Below are 21587 nucleotides of genomic sequence, written 5' to 3' on the forward strand. Positions count from 1 at the left end.
CTCAGTTAGAGTGACTGATAACAGATCTGGACCACAGTGCCTCCTGCAGCTGTTTTTCTGGCCACACAAAGTCATGCTCACCATTATGCTATTAAACGAACCTTTCAAAGGCAGACGGCCAGTATCTTGTCCCTCGTCCCAAACTGTCAAGCTTGTTGCTATGCGATAGTATTGTTACCGTTGCAGCTAACTACCAGGGTTTTGTTCCCATTTTTTGAGCCACATACTAGTGTGTATGTGCGTGTGTGCGTTTTAGAGGCAGGGGGTTGTTTCAGACAAAGCCATGCGGAACTGGGGCCCGAGCCGTGACCTTGGGAAATGTCAGGCCGCCCACGGAGTGGCTTGTCTGTGTCTGCCTCTCCGGTGCAGCTAGGAACAAGAGTGGCGGGGCGTAGCACAACCTAGCTTAACCTAGCATGGCGAGAGCAGGGTTCAGTCCGAGTTTCTGCCATTGCCTCAGAGACCTCTGGTCAGCAATCTAGCCATTTCTCACTAACAACATTATGGCCATTACTGCCCTCCCTCCCTGGTGTCACATGGAAATGGGTCATGCCTCACATACTTCACTGTTTTCCTCAGGTGACTGAGAGCTCGGTCAGTGAAATGCCCTGGCGATGTACATCAAACGCTCAAACCTTTAACAATGAGGAAGTCAGAAGGTCGCTTCCACTAGGGATGTAACGATAAATCATGATAAAATTCCCCACGGTCAGTATTACCGTTTCAGATTTTAAGTATCATTAAAACCGTATTCGATTACTGTGATTTGATCAACTCAGCATAAATAAATACTATCCAGCATAGAGCACAGCAAAAGTCATTTTATTTACTGTTTGTTGATTTTAAATATAAAACTTGGCAAAATGATTTATGTGTCAGTATTTTTTTTCCAGTCAGAACATTTCCAGCACATTTTAACAATACCGTGATAATATTGATAACCGTGAAAATTTTGGTCACTATAATTGTGATGAGAAATTTTCATACCGTTACATCTCTAGCTTGCACATATTCGCATTCATATCAAGGGGTGTGTGTCGAGTTTATATCTTATTTTCTTGGATTTTCCGAGTTACGAAGCATGCTCTGCTGCATTGTCAGTATCATGGTGCATGGTCGCACAGGGTCGTGGCAGTTGCCACCCCTTTGGACCAAAGTAAGCAGTGCTGGCCAGATGTGTGTTGATTGTAATGATCCCTATGGGTCGACAGGATACCGTTGCCAGGCAACGGCTTTTCCTTTTCCCTGTAAACAGAGAGCTTACTCGCCAGGCTTATGTTGGGGTCGGCAAGGTGAGACCAGCTTTTATGTGTGCGAGCAAAAGGCGAAGAAAAGATGCTCAAATGAATTTTTTTACAGATCATATTCCGATGTCACAAGTCCCCGGCCTTTTTTTTTCCTGCTGTCTCCAGGTCTTGTTGTCTCGCACTTTCACCAAGGTGTTAGGATTTAATTTGGTCAAGTGAATGGACACAAAAAACCCTCACTTGATAAATTTTGACATCCTCCCTCATCTAGGCTGGTTGCTTCCTGACATGCTCTTGTGGAAAGATTGTTAATATGTATCAGGAATATTCACATTCTTTGTTCGCCCTTGTCTGGCAAGCTGTAATGTTTTGCTTATGAATATTGATACATGAAGTGTATATTAATGACCCTTAGTGACCTTAACCCTATCCTTATTGGCTCCCTTGTGGTATCGGCAAGCTCATGAATATTAATCCGGTTCTGTAACCTCCATTACCCTAATCTTTGCTGTCTAGCCTCCCGGAAGGGCCTGTCACCATGGCAACCCTTTTACTACTCTCTTTTAGACTCTTGGAAAAAAGCATGGTTGAAAAAAGAATAGAAAGCAAGTTATTCCACTGTGCCTTGTGAGGGATGCGTGAGATACTCACCAGGACAACTCTCGATCGTATTATATCGCTCAACTTTTCAGAAACCATCCATTTTAGGCCTAATAAGAGAAGTCACTTGGAAAAGGTCAATCAATGGCTATACAGACAATACTGTCAGCATTTTGTCCTAACAGATTTTTCCTCCAGAATTTAATAATAATCATGCCATTACATGCATATTTATAATAAGCCCTTTGTTATAGAATCCAACAAATGGTAATGAAATATTGTCAGTTGTCTTGCTGGAAAAGCATTTGGATAAATCATGTCTTTTCCCGTTTCACAGATGTGGACACGGTAGAGGATGGAGGGCCAGAGGGAGGCTCAGTAGAAGAGGACAGCTGGTTTGGGAATACCTCCGACAGCCCCTCTGAATCATCCTATGGTGATGTGCAAGATGAGCTACGGGTTTCCCCGGACAATGTTCCCCGACCGGACCACGACACCTCAGCCGAGAGCTCCCTGGGCTGCCCGACGCCAGTTCAGCGGGCTTCCCTGGAGCTGCTGGGGCTGGACAGTGGGGTCCTCTCGACACAGGACATGCTGTCCTCTGAGGTGTCCTCTCTGTACGGAGACTCCAGCCAGGCCCTGGGCAAACCTCTCAGCAGCAACCTACGGCGGCTCCTGGAGGCTGGCTCGCTGAAGCTGGAGGGAGGGGACGTGAGTGGGCGTGGAACGGCCAGAGGACCAGAGTCGCCCCCGGTCAGCTTGGTACTGTCTCCGTCTTTGCATCATGCACAGCAGCTGAGTGCCCTGGCGAGGAGGTTGGCCAACAGCAGCAGCAACAACAGCGGCAACTCGAACTCTGCATCACCTGCGTCTGTAGCAACTGTCAAGCAGGAGCCCTGTGACCCATATGGCCCCAGCAATGGCCCTAACTCAGGCAACAGTGGCTTCGTATGGGTAGGCGTTGCGGATAAATGGCCGTCGACTAGTTGCTCGGCTCCCAGCGGCAGCAGCCTATCACCAGATTCAGCTATCCAGAAGTTAAAGGCAGCCGCCAATGCCGTGCTCCAAGACAAGAGCGCGGTGGCCTCCTCCACCTCGGCGTCCTCATCCTCCTCTTCCTCCTCCTCATCCTCTTCAGTGACCTCCTCCTCAATGGCAGCCTTGGGCACTCGCTCTGATGACGCAGTGCGCTTTGAACCGTTCGCTTCACCCTTCAGTCCGCAGTCAGCCAGCTCCACGCTTGCTGCCCTCTCAAAGAAAGTGTCTGAAAGAAGTCAGCAGCAGGTGGGCTCATCTGAGCATCAACCCTCAGCTGGCTCTTTTCTCTCTCTGGTTTCCATGACCTCCTCAGCAGCTCTGCTAAAGGAGGTGGCCGCACGAGCAGCAGGGAACCTTATAGCTGATAAGAAAGAGCCGGCATTAGTACTGGGAGCCTCCGAAGATGTCAAGCCCCTGTTAGACAGGAACCAGAAGGTGTCCACCCCAACCCAGGCCATGGATCTTCTGCTGCCAACAATCCCCAAGGGAAGGGCCAAGCCCAGCAGTCAAGCAGGTAACGGTTTGTTCCCTAAAATAAATACATGCCTTTTTTTGTGCTTTTGAGGGGAAATTGCCAGATGGTTTATATTTGTAGGATTAAACACTAAAACAAAAATGGAATCAGTTTAGGAATGGGCATTTTTCTGAAATATTGCATTCAAATACTTAAAAAATAATATTTGAATATTTGTTTATTTAAATGATGATTAATGAGACAGACATTATTTTTTAATAATAAAGTTTTTATATAGTTTTTATCAAGTTATATACATATAAAGAAAAAAAGCATTCAAGCATAAGCAGAGCAAACAGAAAGAAAAAAGAAAACAGAAAAGAAAAAAAAAAGCAGAAAAAGCAATTACAGTACAGAACGTACATACACTGGAAGTGGCCTATGTGTATCGTCTTTATATTGTTTCACATGTTAATGTTGAGAAAAACTGTAATATCCACATGCTTGGGTAAAAGTTGGCTCCTCAGGCCCTGTTTATATTAGTGCGTTTTCGTTTTAAAACAGCATTTTAAAATGAAAATGATTCTCATCTACACTGGCATTTTCACTGCATTTCAGAAACAATCTCCGTCCACACTACACAAAAGAAAACGCATGTTGCATGACCATTCATGCACTGGGGCCTTGTCCACACTAATACGTTTTCTTTTCGTTTTGGCCTTCCGTCCACACTGAGATGGCATTTTCGTCAAGGAAATCTGAGCTTTTTTAAAACGCTGGATAAAAAGTGGATAAATTTGAAAATTGTGTTTTTTTTAGTGTGGACTGTGAAAAGCCAGTGAAGGCTTTTGAGGCACATTTTTAGTCATGTTGCGCATATTGTACCAATAGCTATTTATGTTTATAACGGTATTGTGCCTGTTATGTTCTATTACCCTTCACACTGTTACTAAAGATATGTTACTTTGTACACTCTTCATATTACATTCCTGCAAAGATAACAGAAAATTTACTCAGAATTGCTGTCCTGTGGCAAAACATGAGGGCAGTTGGGTTTTAGATCAAACATATAATGGGGCAACCTGGACGTGTCAGTGAATGATGAGATTTTTTCATAAATAAAATTCTGTTAGAAGAATTGTATGAAAACTTATTATGTCTGGTTATGCGTATAAAAGTGTAAACGGGAAGTTGGTTGCTAGTCACTGGCAGGTTCAACAAGTTTCTTGTATCTGCATGTGCAGTAATGGAAGCTCCAGGAAGGTGTCAGAAACACAGTTGTGCAGTGCTTTGTGTCCCAAACTAACCAGGGAAAGTGGTTATTTCAACTTTTACACCAAGCACCACATACTTTTAGAGAGTGAATTAGCATTTTCATTCAGCCCTTCTTATATGGACACATACGTTTTGAGATGGTAAAATGGAATTTAATGGCATTGAATTAAAAAATGCATAGACATTGATATGGAGTTGGTCCCCCACTTTGCAGCTATAACCAGGGGCGGATTTAGTGAATTGGGGGCCCCAGGCAAAATATAAGAATGGGGCCCTACACATTTGCACACATTTTCCTAGATCAACCTTGAGGTTCCTTTTTTGTCGTGAAGCTTGCTGCTGCACAGTGGTGCCCCATAGTTGTGTCCAATGTTTCTACATTTTTCATGTACATGTTATAATGGGATCCTTTCATTTACATTTAAATATACATTTATTCATTTAGCAGACTCTTTTATTCTTTCATGGTGTAGACCATGAAATAGCAATTGATTTACCGTTGAGATACAGGTTTTAACAAAAAAAACACAATTGTGATAAACCACACAACTGAACCTATAAACCATTTTTTTAAGAAAAGGGATGAGTCAGAAGTATAAATTATTATATTATTTAAAACGGGTTTATGTGGGTGAATTTTCACATTGGTCTGAACAAAAACTGCAGACTGCAGACTCTGCCAGTAGGAGGCACTATTGGAATGTCAGAAATGTAGTGTGTTTCCCCGATAACGGCTGTAAACAAAACAGCGCTCAGCTCACAAAGGATACTTTATCAGGTAAAATGAAAATGCCATCGAAACGTTTCTGAAGACAGTTGGTTCCCTTCAGAGATTCATTCATATAAAAACTTGAATTAGTGAGAATGAGAAAAGTGTGGAAAAAATATAGCCTATATTGACGAAAGAAAGTCCACTGATGAGTTGCCAGCGTAAGCTTACATTTAATTTGAGTAATTTTAACTACAAATTTAAATGAAACTGAAAAACTAATGAAAAGGAAATTATACATTTACACACCTAAGGATTATATCAACCAAAAAAGTAACTGCGTGTGCGTCATGTATTTGGGTCCTTCTCTTAAATGAGTAAGCAGCATTTAAAACAACATACGCACTGTTGCTCAGTATTTAATTACAGCTTCAGATGCATAATATTTTCATTTGCTACAAGCAGGAAACACAAGAAGCACATTCAACTCGGACACGCAGACGGTTGTCGTGGTAATAAACAGCAACCGTTCGTGTGTCCGTGCTTAATGCGCATCTCGTATATGAAAAGCATTTTTGGGGGCCTTTGCCTAATGGGAAAGTCCGCCCCTGGCTATAACAGCTTCCACTATTCTGGGAAGGCTTTCCACAAGATTTTGGACTGTTTCTGCAGGAAATTTTGCCCATTCATCCAGTAGAGCATTTGTGAGGTCAGGAATTGATGTTGGACAAGAAGTCTTGGCTCGTTAACTCTGTTTATCCACAATTTATCCCAAAGGTGTTTGATGGGGTTGAGGTCAGGGCTTTGTGCGGGCCCGCTCAAGTTCTTCCACACCAAACTCACCCAGCCAAATCTTAATGGACCTTGCTTTGTGCACTGGGGCATGCTGGAATAGAAAAGAGCCTACCCCAAACTGTGCCACAAAGTTGGGAGCATAGCATTGTCCAAAATGTTTTAGTATGCTGATGCATTAAGACTTCTCTTCACTGTAAGTAAGGGGAACCCCTGAAAAACAGCCCCATAACATTATCCCTTCTCCACCAAACTTTACAGTTGGCAAAATGTAGACAGGCAGGTAACGTTCACCTGGCATCCGCCAAACTGCCATACTCTGCCAAACAGAGAAGTGTGATTTGTCACTTCACAAAACATGTTTCCACTGCTCCAGTGGTTGCTTGCTTTACACCTCTCCGTCTGCTGGCATTGTACATGGTGAGGTGAGGTTAGCATGCATGTGCTCAGCATGTTCTTAAATGCTTTCACTTTCCAATAATACCACTTACAGTTGACTGTGGAATATCTAGTAGGAATGACATTTCATGAACTAACTCATTGCAAAGGTGTAAATATATATTTATATTTAATTTACATCAAATGTTAACTATTGCTAAAGATTAATAAAGATAAAAGATAATGCTATAAAAATAAAAAATGTCATGCTACACAATTTTGAATCAGATAGTCATTAACCTCCTGTCTTGTTTTTTACATTAGAATAATTTCTGAACTGTAAATATGTTTTTAAGGTAACAGTGCCTAAATGTTTGATTATTAAACCACTGAAGAATGCACTGTGTAGTGATTTAGTAGTGCCATAAGGTCATGCTTCGTCTGCAAGAGGTTGGCTGGAGAATCTGGGAAAGGTCTGTTAGCTCAGTGGGGGTTTGCTGGAGTTGGCGGCACGTTCCCAGACCCAGCTCATCTCCCGCGGATGTGCAGCCTGCCAAACGGAGGCCGACAGTGTGTGTGCTCCCCATAGCCCGAACAGTCGGAGACCATCTCAGCAGATTCCCCCGGAATTTAGGTCAGGAGCCGGCACAACCATCAGAGTTTCCATTCAGCACAGGCCCGGGTTGAGCGGCTGAGATGTGGCTGATCTTTTGCTAATTCTCAAACTTCTGTGGCTTGGAATCAGAATTGACCCAAAGGAGCGGCAGACACAGAGAATAATGTCACAGAGAGATAAATATGTTGTAAGCAGCTATAATATGACAGATTTTGAAGTGTAAAGTTTAAATACTAAATAAGAATCGAGTCTTAAAAAATCATAATTGAGTGTCACCTGGCTTGTGAATGTGAGATCTATAAGACAGTCACACGAAGAGTATTTGTCTGGTAATGAAACATTAAGGACTGTCCAGTATGAACATACTGGACATTCAAATTTGAGAAACCAGCTAACGACTCTCATCCCTTTCCCTTGATACCAGAGACCTTCAGTCTTTTTACCTCACGAGCAGTTTCCACAGTGATCTCGCCGGGAGAGGTTGAGCCACAGATGGTGGTTTATTGTTGCAAATAGGCAGTCTCGAAGTTTTACACCCTGGGTCAATGAATGCCTGAGCGCGGTAATTTCACCAAACACTGATTACCAGATGTTTTTCGAGGAACACGACTGGAATACTTATGAAGCCATCCTGACAGGCCCTCGTAGAATTTGTAATGCAATCATGCCAGCTTCTAATAAGACCAATTAAGCCCTAATGGACACCGGATATGGAGCCAACAACAATAATCGGCTTACTAAAAACATCCTTGTGTTTGGCTTCCTTTGTGAGAAGTCTTTGGCATTGATCGGGGTAATCATAGCTCACAATTTTTCTCTCATTCACACCAATAGATGCAAGGTTGACAAGAGTGAAAGGATATTTAGTATAGTAATAGATGTGTGAGTTTGTTTTAAATTGTGGTTTTAATATTTAGTATAAACTCTATATGAATGTATTTTATTTAATACTTTATTTATTTATTGCAGGTTCTCCTGAGGATGGAGGGAAGCCCTTTCAGTGCCCAGTGTGCGGTCTGGTCATCAAGAGAAAGAGCTACTGGAAGAGACATATGGTGATCCACACAGGCTTAAAAAGTCACCAGTGTCCCCTCTGTCCCTTTCGTTGTGCTCGTAAAGACAATCTCAAGTCCCACATGAAGGTGACTTCAGTCGCTGAGAGAAGAAATGCTTGTGCCATAAATCACATCAGATCAATTATCATAACGTCTTTAGATGCAGATTTTTATGATGCAAAATTATTAGGGCTGTCAATTCATATTTTTAATCAAATGAAGTACATGATATACCAAATAATTTAACTAATCGCAATTAATCACATTTATAAATATTTGCAAGGAAAAGCCTCAAAATTAAGGTAATTCAAAAGTAATATATTATTGTGGTAAATAAAAACATTGAATAGACATTTTAAAAACTGCTTTTAGAAGTCAATAAATTGTTTATTTACATATCATTGAATGCAAACCTATCATTACAGCCTGAGCCCACAGGCCATTCACGCAGGACACCGTCTTATTGTATTTTTTAATATAAAAAAATAAATAAGAATCAAACCATTAAAATTATATTATTTAAATAATTTAAAACGTATATATAAATGTCTGCTCATTGTCACTTTAATTAATTAACAGTGAGAATAAGGATTCATTTTAAATATTTAGTCCCACTTTATATTAGGTGGCCTTAACTACTATGTACTTTTCTGTAGATTAATCATATGATACAATGCACTTATTGTGTGCATATTTATACATTGTACTAATATTTAAAAAAAAACCTGCATGTAAATACATCTGTAATTAATTTCTGTAATTACATTTATAATTGCACTGTTGACCATCCCTTGCACCTTAACCCACCCTTAAACCTACCCATGCAACCAAACGTGTCCCTAACCTTACCTGTATCACACATCAATAGCAGCAAAAGTGTTTTACAATACAGTATAAACACAATAAGTTCAAAAGTACTTGTTTTTTAATGTAAGTACATAGTAGTTAAGGCCATCTAATATAAAGTGGGACCTAATATTCTTCCAGCCCATCTTTTGCACAGTTTTTTCCAATTTCTTATGTTGCTCATTTCAGGTACATCAGCACCAAGACCGAGGAGAGACTTTCCAGTGTGAGCTCTGCCCCTTCACATCCTCCCGCCACTTTAGCCTCAAGCTGCACATGCGTTGCCATCAGCACTTCCCCCGTCCTGACCTCAAAGTCAAGGAAGAACCCGGCACAGACACCGAGGAGGGCGAGGGCTTGATCATGGGGGACGGTGGAGTTGCTGGCGATCAGGTCATGAACACAGATGCTTCCACGTCTCCCACTGTGAGCCAACCCGATGGTCGTTTGCTGGCCTCCCCTGCAGAACCCTCAAACCACGTCCAGATCAAGGAGGAACCCCAGGAGAGGGATGTGTCTGTGATGTCTCCCTTTGCCCTGTGTAGGGAGCGACCCAGCAGCAGCAGCAGCTCTCTGGATCTGCCTGGGCTCAAATCTAGTCCACCAGGGCCTGGACCTACAGCTGCCTCGCTCTTCAGCCCAGATATCACCACCAAGACTGCTACGGACCTCCTAATGAAGCTCTCAGGTAAGAGATCTCAGTTAAACCACAATGTAAAAGGGCAATGTGATGGAATTAGATGCTTGATTATGCAAACCAGCTTGATTTATCCATAATTCCTTGGATTTAGGATGAATGAATTGCTAATATAATTATAGGTTGGCAAAGGCAGTAGAATTCGGCTTGCTGGATGGGAACCCAAAGCTAAGATCCTGCAGGACTGTGTCTGCATGAATAATTCTTAACCTCGGTTACCGTGGAGAGTCTGTTTATTATAGCTGTACTATACCATCTTGAAACCGGATGCTGTTTTTTTAGTTCTGCCAGTTTTTAACAGGTTTAAAAATACATATTTAAGGCTGCCATAAAAATATCGTTAGTCAGTGACTTTTTGATAAGTCAGTTGTAGTCCTTGCTCAAGGCATTACATGTACATTCAGTGCCATTTTTCTTAACCCAGAGGATACACTTGGCTTTAGACTGCAAAGAATTAACAAACAAGTATATCCTAGATTATGCTTATTAACATGATTAATATTGATTAGTGATTTAAGATTGCTAACAATATGATTAAACTTAGACAATATGGTTAAACTTTACTTTGGTTTCCACAAAAATATTGATAAAAATAATACAAATTCAAATAAAAATCAGCATATTAGAATGATTTCTGAAGGATCGTGTGAGCCTGAAGACTGAAGTAATTGCTACTGAAGTTTCTGCATCAATGTTCATTTATACAATCTGAAATGTTTAAAGTATATTAATGCATGTAGAAATTTTTATCATTATTTGTATCATTAACCTACATTAATGAATGCTATGAAAGTATCGCTCATTGATGCATTAACTAATTTTAATGTATTAACCCTAATTGTAGAGTGTTACAGACAATTTCATAAGCAGTTAATGCTTATGCTAATATTGAGTGTATCAATCAATAATTGTATGGGGGGGGCAAAAGGACATTTTTCTGTTAAAGTACAAAACTCAAAATTACACTCGTTAATGTAATCAAACTCCAAACTTTAGACCATTAAACACATGTTGTTGTAGCCGAAAGTATAGGTAATTGTGAGACAGCAGCGAGATTGATGCGAGAGGGCTGACCAAGGGTTACTCAGAAGGTCGGCAACAGGGTCGCTGCTCCCTCGCTTAATGCAGAGTAATTAGATTGAGATCTCGGAACAGAAAAAAAGGAAAACCTTCGGAACATTAGATTAATTAAAAATTCATGCATAATTCATAATTAAAAAGGAATCTGTAATTGGAAATGATTAGCGCCATCAGCTCCATCGTGTGACCTCTTGCCTGGATGCAGAGGGACTGTTCCAGCTTAGTTAACTTCATCTCCGTCTTGGTGGAACGTGCATAGTCTCCTCTCAGTGCACTGCCGCCCAAACAATCAAGTTTAGGTCCCAGAGGACTAGATAGACTCCTCCACAATGCGGGCTGGAGTTAATACGTAATGAGGCGTGATGTTCCAAGCAGGAGATATGCTTCTCTAAAGAAGCTAACCTTTCGATAGAGATGGATCAGGATAGCCCTCAGTCAGCTAGTTTGTATGGATTTATTTTTAAAATTTCAGCTTTACCTTTAATAATTTGTGCAGCGGTTCTTTAACAGGGATGATCTAAGTGACACCACTTCTCATGTGCTGTGCTTTAGTGTGCTGAAACTGTCAGGACGCTGAAAGTTGCGTCTCTTAAGTCACCCCCTTTAAAGCAGTGCTTTACAGCTATCAGAGCAGTGCTTTTCTAACATGTTCACTGCCTTTTAATAATACATTTTAAGTGAGTGAGTGTGAAGTGACATACTGCCAAGTATGGTGACCCATACTCGGAATTTGTGCTCTGCATCCAACCCATCCCCTAATTTAATTTAATTTAATTTTAATTGAGAGACTTAGGCTCAGTGTTTTGTAGCATGAACATTTGGTTTTTGAGATTACGTGTCATGTTAAAAACTGTTCAAATGTCATTATTGATTAGTTGAATCTGTGAGTGGCATCACTTTACAGTGACATGCATTTCTGTGGGGGAAAAAACATCAGTCACAGAGCTAAGTTGTCAAAAACAGGAGATAACTTTATTACACTTATAAGCTCATGTGCTGTTCAAAAAATGAATTTTTGCTTGGCACATAACTTGGATTGGATGGTTATATCCTTATCTGCAAATTTTGCAAATTCACAGTATTTTCATTTTGCAAAAAGGCACATCCTGACCGCAAGTGAATCTCTGTGAAACTTCATGTACTGAAGGGTGTTAAAGGGATAGTTCACCCAAAAATTAAAATTCCATCATTAATTTACTCACCCTCATGTCATTCGAAACTTGACCTTTGTTCATTTTCAGAACACAAATGAATATATTTTTGATGAAATCTGAGAGCTTTCTGACCCTGCATAGACAGCAATGCAACTAACATGTTCAAGGCCCAGAAAGGTAATAAGTACATCGTTAAAATAAAATCAGTGATTCAACTGCAATTTTATGAAGCTACAAGAATAAATTTTTTGTGCACAAAAAAGGAAAAATAACGACTTTATTCAACAATTTCTTCTCTTCCATATCAGTCTTTGATGCACGTTAATGAGAGTAACACAACGCATGTGTGTGTTGCTGCTGACACAGGAAACAAATTAAGATTTATTTTTATTTGCACACAAAATCTAATTAGATTAGATTAGAATCTAATCTAATCTAATCTAATCTAAAAAGTATTCTCGTAGCTTCATAAAATTACGGAACCACTGATGTCACATGGACTTTTTTGACGATGTCCTTACTACCTTTCTGGGCCTTGAACGCGGTAGTTGCATTGCTGTCTAGGGAGGGTCAGAAAGCTCTCTGATTTCATCAAAAATATCTTAATTTATGTTCAGAACAAAGATGAAGGAAGGTCTTACGGGTTTGGAACAACATGAGGGTGAGTAATTAATGACAGAATTTTCATTTTTGGGTGAAATATCCCTTTAATTATCTATATTTGTTTGTGCTTTCACATTTCTCTCATTTATAATAGATTTTTTACCACTTTTGCCTAATTGGAACTGTAGAGCACAGAAATCAACAGACGTAGGACAGAGAGTGGTGCATGATCGGGAAAGGATCAGGTCACCCAAAGTGCTGCTTTCAAGAAATTTGAGATTTATCTCCTAAAATTGCATTTAAAAGTATAAGTACACAGTTTTTGGTATGTAAAATAATATGAAATTTTGTATAAAATTAAAACTTTTAGCATAGTTTCTTGTTATTTCATGTTATTATTTAAAGCTGAACTGGGCATAATATATATTAGGTTTGTGTGTATGTGTATATGTATATATGTGGCTTTTTTATGCAAATAATTGATTAATTAAGTAATCATTAGTCGCAGCCCTACTCAGAAATCATACAATGTACATTAATGATTCATACTGCTACAATACCAGTTAGGGATTTGCAAATGTATTTTTTTATTTTGGTTTTACCAGGGCTGCAACTTGATTTTCACCAACGAATGTGGCAATATATTTGTGCACATCCTACAAATTCCTTAAGTAGTGTCTTGAGTGATATCTGTTGTTGTCATACTCCCACTTGGGGTACATGAGGGAAAGAAAAACAGAGAGAGAAACAAAAGAATGAAAAATGGGAAGGGAATTAAAGAACTAGAGATAGAACTGTAAAATAGCAAACTACTGCTTTTAGAGTTCCCCAGGCAAAACACACACATGCTCACGCACACGAGGTGAACTCTCACCGACCTCTGACATAATTGGCCTATCATTTCTTTGGACTGCTTGGTTCTCCTCTGAGTTTCAGACCAATCCGCTTTGATTTTCCTCCACGCTGATATGACTGTCAGCCATCCAGTTGCAATACACATTTTGATTTGAAGATGAAAGCTGGGAAAATGCTTTGAAATGCAGTCTCCTGCACATGCTTGCTGGAACTAATTCAATAATGACAGTTCACACGTTGCCTCTTCCTCTCAGAGAAAGTAACACTGGGTGTGACTCTGGTCACAGGCGATTAATTGCCTTGTACAATTGTGGGAGGTGTTAAAATTGGCAAATCCAAGGAACGAACCAGAAGCTGGAGTGTTTTCTTCGTCCGCATTGTTTTTGTACGCTCTTCTTTCATTTGTTCCTCGTAGTCCTCGGAGGTTTGCCACCCATTTCACACATTCACCATGCTGCTCTTGTGCTCGTAAGTGACCCTTGCTGCATCCAGCGTGCAGTGATGTGTAGCTGCACCGTTGCTGCTTCATGTAGCAAAGCCTTCCTACCGTAGCAGACTGTTGGCTGTTGTTGCCCCCTTAACCTGCCACGTTAAGCCATCCTCGGCGGGAGCGCTGACCAATTGTCAGAGCTGGGAGCAGAGCTGCATGACAGAGGTGGAAAGCTAATGAAGTGGTCCAATAGTGGGCAGCCGCAACAGAGTGAGAGGTGACAGGGTACTGGACAAGCGCCCAGCAGAGAAACGAATCAGCCCACAGAGAGGAGGAGGCAAAAAAAACAGGCCAGGTGACAGCAACGGCAGATGACAGCCTCACCGGCGAGAGCAGAGATAGCCCCAGTGTTGATGTAACACTGACCGGGGGCTTCACTCCAGTCACAGCAAGAGAGAGAGAGCAGAGACAGCGAGAGAGAGGCTGCATTCAGAAACAAGCTGAAATATGATTGTCAGTGCTGTTCTGAGCGCTAAATGTGGTTATGTTCACACATGTTAGTGATATAAATGAAGGAGACAACCGTATTAAATAATCAAAGTAACTCACTTAAATGTTAAAAAGATTTTAAATGTCTTGGAAATCACTTTTCAAAAATTAACAGTAGAAAAATACAAAATTCCTTTAGTTTTTTGAGGTCGCAATTTCTTTTGTATGGTACATCTGAGTGAATGATCCGCAATTATTATCAACGTATGCCATTTTATTTAGTTTAAAGAGATATTTGAACCCAAAATTAAAATTCTGTCATTAATTACTCACCTTCATGATGTTCCAAACCCATAAGACCTTCATTCATCTTCGGAACACAAATTAAGATATTTTTCATGAAATCTGCAGTCTGACCCTGCATAGACACCAACACAACTGAAACATTCAAGGCCCAGAAAGGTAGTAAGAGCATCGTTAAAATAGTACATGTGACACCAGTGGTTCAAACTTAATTTTATGAAACTACGAGAATACTTTTTATGCCCAATGAAAACAAAATAACAACTTTATTCAACAATGTATTGTCTTACCTGTCAGTCTTTGACATGCGTTCATGACAGTACCATATGCGAGTGAAGCATCTGACGCAGGAGCCGGTGTTCTGACGTAGGAATACACACACTTGCATTGTGATATTCTTGTGAATGACCTGGAAGAGAAGAAAATGTTGAATAAAGTAATTTATGTTTTCTTTGCACACAAAAAGTATTCTCGCAGCTTCATAAAATTAAGGTTCAACCACTGATGTCACATGGACTATTTTAACAATGTCCTTACTATCTTTTTGGGCCTTGAACATGTCAGTTGTGTTGCTGTCTATAGAAAACATCTTAATTTGTGTTCTGAAGATGAACAAAGGTCTTATGGGTTTGGAATGACAGGAGTGTGCGAGTAATTAATATAATTTAAATTTTTAGTTCAACTATCCCTTTAATATTTCTGTTTATTAATGAATATTGATAGATATAAATATTTAAAGATTCTTACATGAGCTAATTTAGTGAAAAATGTGGAAAACATGCCATGACAATTTTAACTAGATTTTTTTCTGTATATTATCCTACATAATCTTGTATTGGCCCAAATTATGGCTTCTCTGAAAAATACAATTTGTATACCATTTCAGAACATTAAATGTCATCTAAAGAATAAAAATGTCAGGATTTTATTGTCCAGCCCTAATTGCTCCACAGAACAGTACTGCCGTGCAAAGGCAAAAGACTGTAACTTAGATTTTTGTCGAAAACGAGTTAGACATCCAAGAACATTCAAGACATCCTTTATCATGTGCATAAGTATCTTGAGTCAATTTCGTTGTTTTTCTGAGAAAATAATAGGTCATCTCAACCGTAACTTCAAAAAGCCCCGGAGAAAGCAAGGCAGAACACCGTATAACACCAGTTACTGCTCTTTCACTTTGTTTGGAACGCTCAAATTGAGTTACGGCGTTCTGCCTTTGTTTAACTGCTCGTCAAAATGAAGTTACGGTTTACCATTATTATACGGTTATACGGTGTTCTGCCTTTTTTTCTTTACTGTCCATTAAAGTCTGCCACATTTTAATTACAGTGTAGACAAACGAATTAGATCGCAATCTTTTCTTGTAACATGATAAAATCAATCCATGGTGCTGAACGTCGTCGGAGATGTTTAACCCACACGCATTTCTGAGCATGCCTGCTTGCTGTTCACATAAATCAAGTCAATATAACCAATTTTCTTTTCTTTTTTCAATTTTCAAAATTATTTTACGTTACTGAGCATAGCAAATAAATTGGTTGCAAAACGGTATCCACTCGCATGTTTAAGTATTAGTCTGCTTGTTACGGTCAAAATAATAATAATAATATAGTCACTACATTACTATATGCAATAGCCTATATGAGATTTTAGGGTTTTATACAGGTGTTAATATAATGATTTTGTAAATGGTGATCAGCAACCAAATAATGATCATGTGGAAGTGACTGTCTTTTGTCTTGGTGTGACTTCACTTTTTGCTGACAATGCAAAAGCTTCACTTCAAAATAGGGTTAAAAATCAAGTTTGAGCTCACAATTTTTTAATGTAGGTAATTTTTATTACTAAAACATCTAATTGCCAAATTTCCAGTGTCCTACCTATAATAAATTTGGCTGGACAAGTAAAATAACTTTAAAGTAATTTTTCTCAGTTTCACAGTCTAGCGAGTTAAGGTCGTTTGCCTTTGTAGGGCAGAGTAGAGGAAGTGTGATATGGAAATCAGACATAGGTAGAGCAATTTTGACATGAATGTGATTGTGTGTATTATTTACTTAATCTCATGTTGCTCCAAACCTGTATGGTTTACTTTCTTCTGTGAAACATAAAAGAAGATAATTTGAGAAATGTTTCAGTGTTTTTTTGTAGTTTTTTTGGTAACCAAAACTGTCTTGTTACAGACATTCTTCAAAATATTTAGCTTTTGTTCTGCAGGAGAAATAAAGTCATACTTACGCCTCGATTGGATGCAGTTGTAAGACTTTCTGGTTTATGAAAGTTAACATCTTTGATACATCATTTAGTCACTGTCACTATGGTTACATGCATATTCACAGGGCCCTGACTACAGTTATTTGTTAATACACACAGTATTTGAGCTGCTTCTGTGTGCTGCTATATGAACAGCACAATTTAAGAGTCACCCGTTTGTTTTAAAATGCTTTTGGCAATCCTGAACACTGACTGTGTGAATGGAGCTAGAAAGATGGCAGCTTCCACATAAGAGCTCCACAGTAGAAAAATTCATGCCATAGATGATTTGATGAGAGGACTTGAAAGATCAAGATAGGCACTTGGGATTACTTCTTTATGAAAGTCTAATAAAATAGTCGGTAAACAGAAAGTGCTCATTTTCGTTGAGCTTAATTTTGGTATTTTGGAGATATTCATGCCTTATGAGGAAAAAAAACAAACTTGGCTGGTGGATTAAGCTGATAAATTATTCAGCGCTCTCTGTAACAGGAATTCAAATGGAAATTTTGATCTATTTTTAGCTGCAAACCGAAAGGTCACCAGAGTGGTGTGACTTTGTATCTCCGCACTCACGTCTCCAGCTTGTACTTTTCTGCATGTCTTCGAAAGAGAGGGCGCTTGTGCGCGTGCCGCACGCCCTGTCCCTGTCTGATAGGACATGTGACCCGACACGCTCTTAATTAGAGGATGCCCTTCCAGGTGCTGACCGGACCACGCTAAGTCCGTCCGCTGACATCTGACTGGTGACATTTCCAGCCGGTGCCACCACATACACCACCCCCGCCGCCACCTCGTCCACCGCCTGCACTCTCCACGTGAAGGTCATAAACTCTCCCAGTGGCTCTTTTTACCTCGTAGTCATGTCCTGTCCCCTAACCTGGCTGTACCTTCGATGCTGTCGTGGATGCAAGTCACCATTAATCAGAGTCATCGGAGTGAGGCGGTGGTCAACTTGTGGAGATTGATGAGAAGAGTCAGTGGCGTCGTGGATGGTGTATGTACTCAGATTTGGGGTGGTGGGGAGATCAGATGACTGCTGAGGGGAGTGTGGTAGAGACAGGAAGGGTGAGTGATCACTGCTGATCTGTAAGAGAGATGAAAGGAAAAACGGGGAGAGAGGGAAGAGGTTGGGCAAGCACTTGCGTGGAAAAGACTGACAGAACAGAAGAGGAAGTGTGATATGGAGATAGGTAGAACAGTTTTGATATTGTGAATGTATAACAAAGCATGTAGGCCTACAGTGTGTGCTAATAAAGAGCTAATGTTCTCACAGATTGTAAAGACCAATCAAAGAGGTGGACGCTTTCACATTTCCAGGGAAGTCACCACGAATGGGTAAACTTCTTCAGTGGTGAATAGAAGCTACACCAATTGGTGCGTTCCCATTTTACTAGTTAATTGATGCCAAAAGTATAGTGGTATAAATGTACATACATTTTAAAAAATTAACAATATGAAAAGCTTTGCTAGATGTACAATATTTTTGTTGAAAATGGCCTCCTTACTCTGATTCAGAACTGTAAGCTTGATTTATAATTAAAGAGATAGTTCACCCAAAAAGGAGAATTCTGTCATTAATTACACACCCTCATATCGTTCCAAACCCTTAAGACTTTGGTTCATCTTCGGAACACAAATTAAGATTTTTTGTTGAAATCCGAGAGCTTTCTGACCCTGCATAGACAGCAACAGAACGTGCATCATGGAACTATCATGAACGCGCGTCGAAGACTGACACGGAAGAGAAGAAATTGTTCAATATAGTCATTATTTTGTTTTCTTTGCGCTTTGCTTATACTATGGAGTATTCTCGTAGCATTCATCTAGGTTGAACCACTGGTGTCACTTTCTGGGCCTTGAAAATGGTAGTTATGCTGAACGTAGGTCTTACAGGTCTGGAACGACATGAGGGTGAGTAATGACAGAAATTTTGGATGAACTATCCCTTTCAGGTAGTGGGTAGCATTTGTCAGGAAATGTCAGTTTCATGTCATTCGTCTTTGTGTGGTTACATCACGTTGGTAAACAAACAGAAGAAGGTCCGGCTTTTACAGCACATGTACTGTATGGTGCGGTGAGAGGTGTGAATAGGTCTAGTTCAGGTTTTGCCTACATCGTGGGGAACAAGTGTTCCTAAATGGTTATTAAAACCTGAAATCACCTACATTGTGGGTACCAGCCAACAATATCCACAAGGAGAACGGTTTAATAAACATACTAAATCATATTTTTATTAAAATCTGAAACCACACACCTAGTCAGACTGCAAATTCAAAAGAACACAAAGCTTCCTGTCTGATCTGCACTTTCACTTTTTGACAATGCACCATTAACAATTTCTGGATCATCAATATGCACATTTTGTACTGTAACCCATCACTTAAACTCTTTTGATCTGAATCTTTGACACATTGATTGTACCTTTATTTTGTATAATAGATGTGTGGATTTCATTCTGTTTTTCCCCCCAAACCCAGCCTTTTGTACACTACCATTCAAACATTTTCAGAATTTAATTGATCAATATATTTCACAATATTGCTGTTTTTACTGTAATTTTAATTAAATAAATTTCAGATTGGTGAGCATAAGAGACTGCTTCAAAAACGTTTAAAAATCTTACTGACTTTTCTGAAGAGTTAGCAATAATAGGGGAAAGAAAATATCATTAGATATAAAAACAAAGTCATAACCAACATAGAAAACAAACATGTGTGTGTCAAATCAAACCAGTGGCCTGTGTTCTGTTCCTGGCACTAATAAGAAGGGGCTCCATATCTTAATATTAATTATTCATTGAAGCCTGATTAGAAATGGCCCACTTTTACAGCATACTGAGTGAGAAAGTAAATGTTTCTTACTCTCCTCTGAATTTGGCGGAAATATATCATCATCAATCATTTTCTGTGTAATAACAGACAGTCAGCATAAACACTCTTTTAGATGTTCGCACTGTTAAATGATTGAGAAACAACATATTTTCAACCATATTTTCCATAAAACTACCTGTGAAATTGTTTCTGCTGGGCTTTCGGTCTAACCCCAGAAGGCTCATCATGTCCACCAAATTCGAAGAAGACAATTTAGCCTATTGCTTCCTGATCTATTTATCTTGTCTTTTCAAAAGGTTTCATTTCTTTTAATATGGAGCCAAAGCAATACAAATAATTATTAATAGAAGCAAATACAAAACCCCTAAATCATCTTCTGCATTAATGCAGACTTAACTAAACTAACTAACAAACCATAATATTAGCCACACATTTCAGTCATGCAGCTTAAGAAGGCATGGAATATACCCTTTAAACTTTGCCATCAACAAAAACATGGGCTTCAGGACATAGTTCTCAAAACTTTTGCTTGTCTTTTTCTTTCCCCACAGCAGCGAACCAGAAGGAGGCCCTAAAGGGTACATTCTGTGTCAAGGAGGAGCCCCAGGCGGAAGAGCCCCTGAGCTCACAGAGGGGACCAAGCTATACCTTCTGCCAAGAAGGACCCCCAGGGTCCACCAAGCCACGAGAGGAGGGGAGCCCGATGTTGGGCAAGAGCAGCCTACTCAGCCAGGACATCAATGTCAAAGTGGCCTCTGAACTGCTTATGAAGCTCTCAGGTCAGCAGATGTATTTTGGTGCATGCACTCATATATGTGTGTGCCTTTTCACGCTTGAATTCATGAATGCTGTTGAGGAAACTCAAAGGTGAGTGGGTGTGTGTGTTAGAGAGATGTGTGTGCTTTGCATTCTGTTTCTTTCTTTTTTTTTCGACACATTGCTAAGGTCATATTTAGAAGAACCTTAATGCAACAGTACTACTAAGGTTAAAGAATAAGCTAAAGTTTGTATATTTACATCAGAAATATGTCTATACATTATATAAAATTATGTCACTGTCAGGTCATCATAAAATCCAGCAGCTGTTTAGATTTGCTCGTGTTTGTCTGTAAATTTAGTCTTTCTTTCTTTCTTTCTTTTTTTGCCATTGAACTCCCTGTTTTATTTTATTTTTTGCACTTTCTCTCTCTCCATCTGACCTTCTGCTGTCCATTCCACTCACTCATGTGTTCTGGGCAGAAGGAAAAGGGTCAATTCCTTTTCATGTTGTTCAGTCAATGTGCTTTTTATCCTGGGCAGTCCTCTGCCAAAATAAATTGATTGCTGTTTTGGGCCGCTGGTCCAATCTTTATTTGAACTCTACAGTACAAGGGGATTGAAAAAGTTCAGGTCTAAAAAATATTCTGTGTCACATCCACTTTGTGTACACTTTTGTGTTTAAATGCAGTTGAAATAGACTCACTGCCACAAAGATGCAACTTTATTTGTGGGAAAAATGCTTTAGTAGAGAGAGGATTGGAAATTATAGGGAGAAAGTGGTCGATCATGGTAGTGTTGCGAGCCAGACTTGAACTTGCACAACTCGCATGAGCACTGTGTCAGACTATATGCACCACAAAGCCACAGCACCAACAAATTGAAATGCTTTTTAATTTTCTCATATTAATCAGAGATGGGTTCAAATCAATTAGTCAATGCATAACAATTCTTTCCTTAACAATATTGAAAAACCAAATCTGACAAACGAATTGAATTTAACAAAATGTGTAGTGACTGTTTTGCCCTTGTATCACAAAATAATCAATGACAAAACATGTATCATGAATCATTTGGGTGAGTCCATGAATCAGACTCCATAATCGAATTTTGAGAGATTTCCATC

At 39.7% G+C, this 21587-nt stretch overlaps 1 protein-coding gene across 2 annotated transcripts in view; it reads left to right on the top strand.

Annotated features, from left to right (window-relative positions):
• LOC306872466 (zinc finger protein 827-like) overlaps window positions 1-21587 on the top strand; it is a 72999-nt gene that overhangs the window by 14832 nt on the left and 36580 nt on the right. For both annotated transcript variants that reach the window (XM_079421031.1, XM_079421030.1), the window contains exons 2-5: window positions 2185-3399; window positions 8079-8251; window positions 9200-9698; window positions 20257-20484. In XM_079421031.1, coding sequence (XP_079277157.1) covers window positions 2185-3399; window positions 8079-8251; window positions 9200-9698; window positions 20257-20484 — 2115 coding nt within the window. The remainder of the gene's footprint in view (window positions 1-2184; window positions 3400-8078; window positions 8252-9199; window positions 9699-20256; window positions 20485-21587) is intronic.

The sequence above is a fragment of the Barbus barbus genome, assembly GCF_936440315.1.
Source record: "Barbus barbus genome assembly, chromosome: 7".
NCBI classification, from domain to species: Eukaryota; Metazoa; Chordata; class Actinopteri; order Cypriniformes; family Cyprinidae; genus Barbus; species Barbus barbus.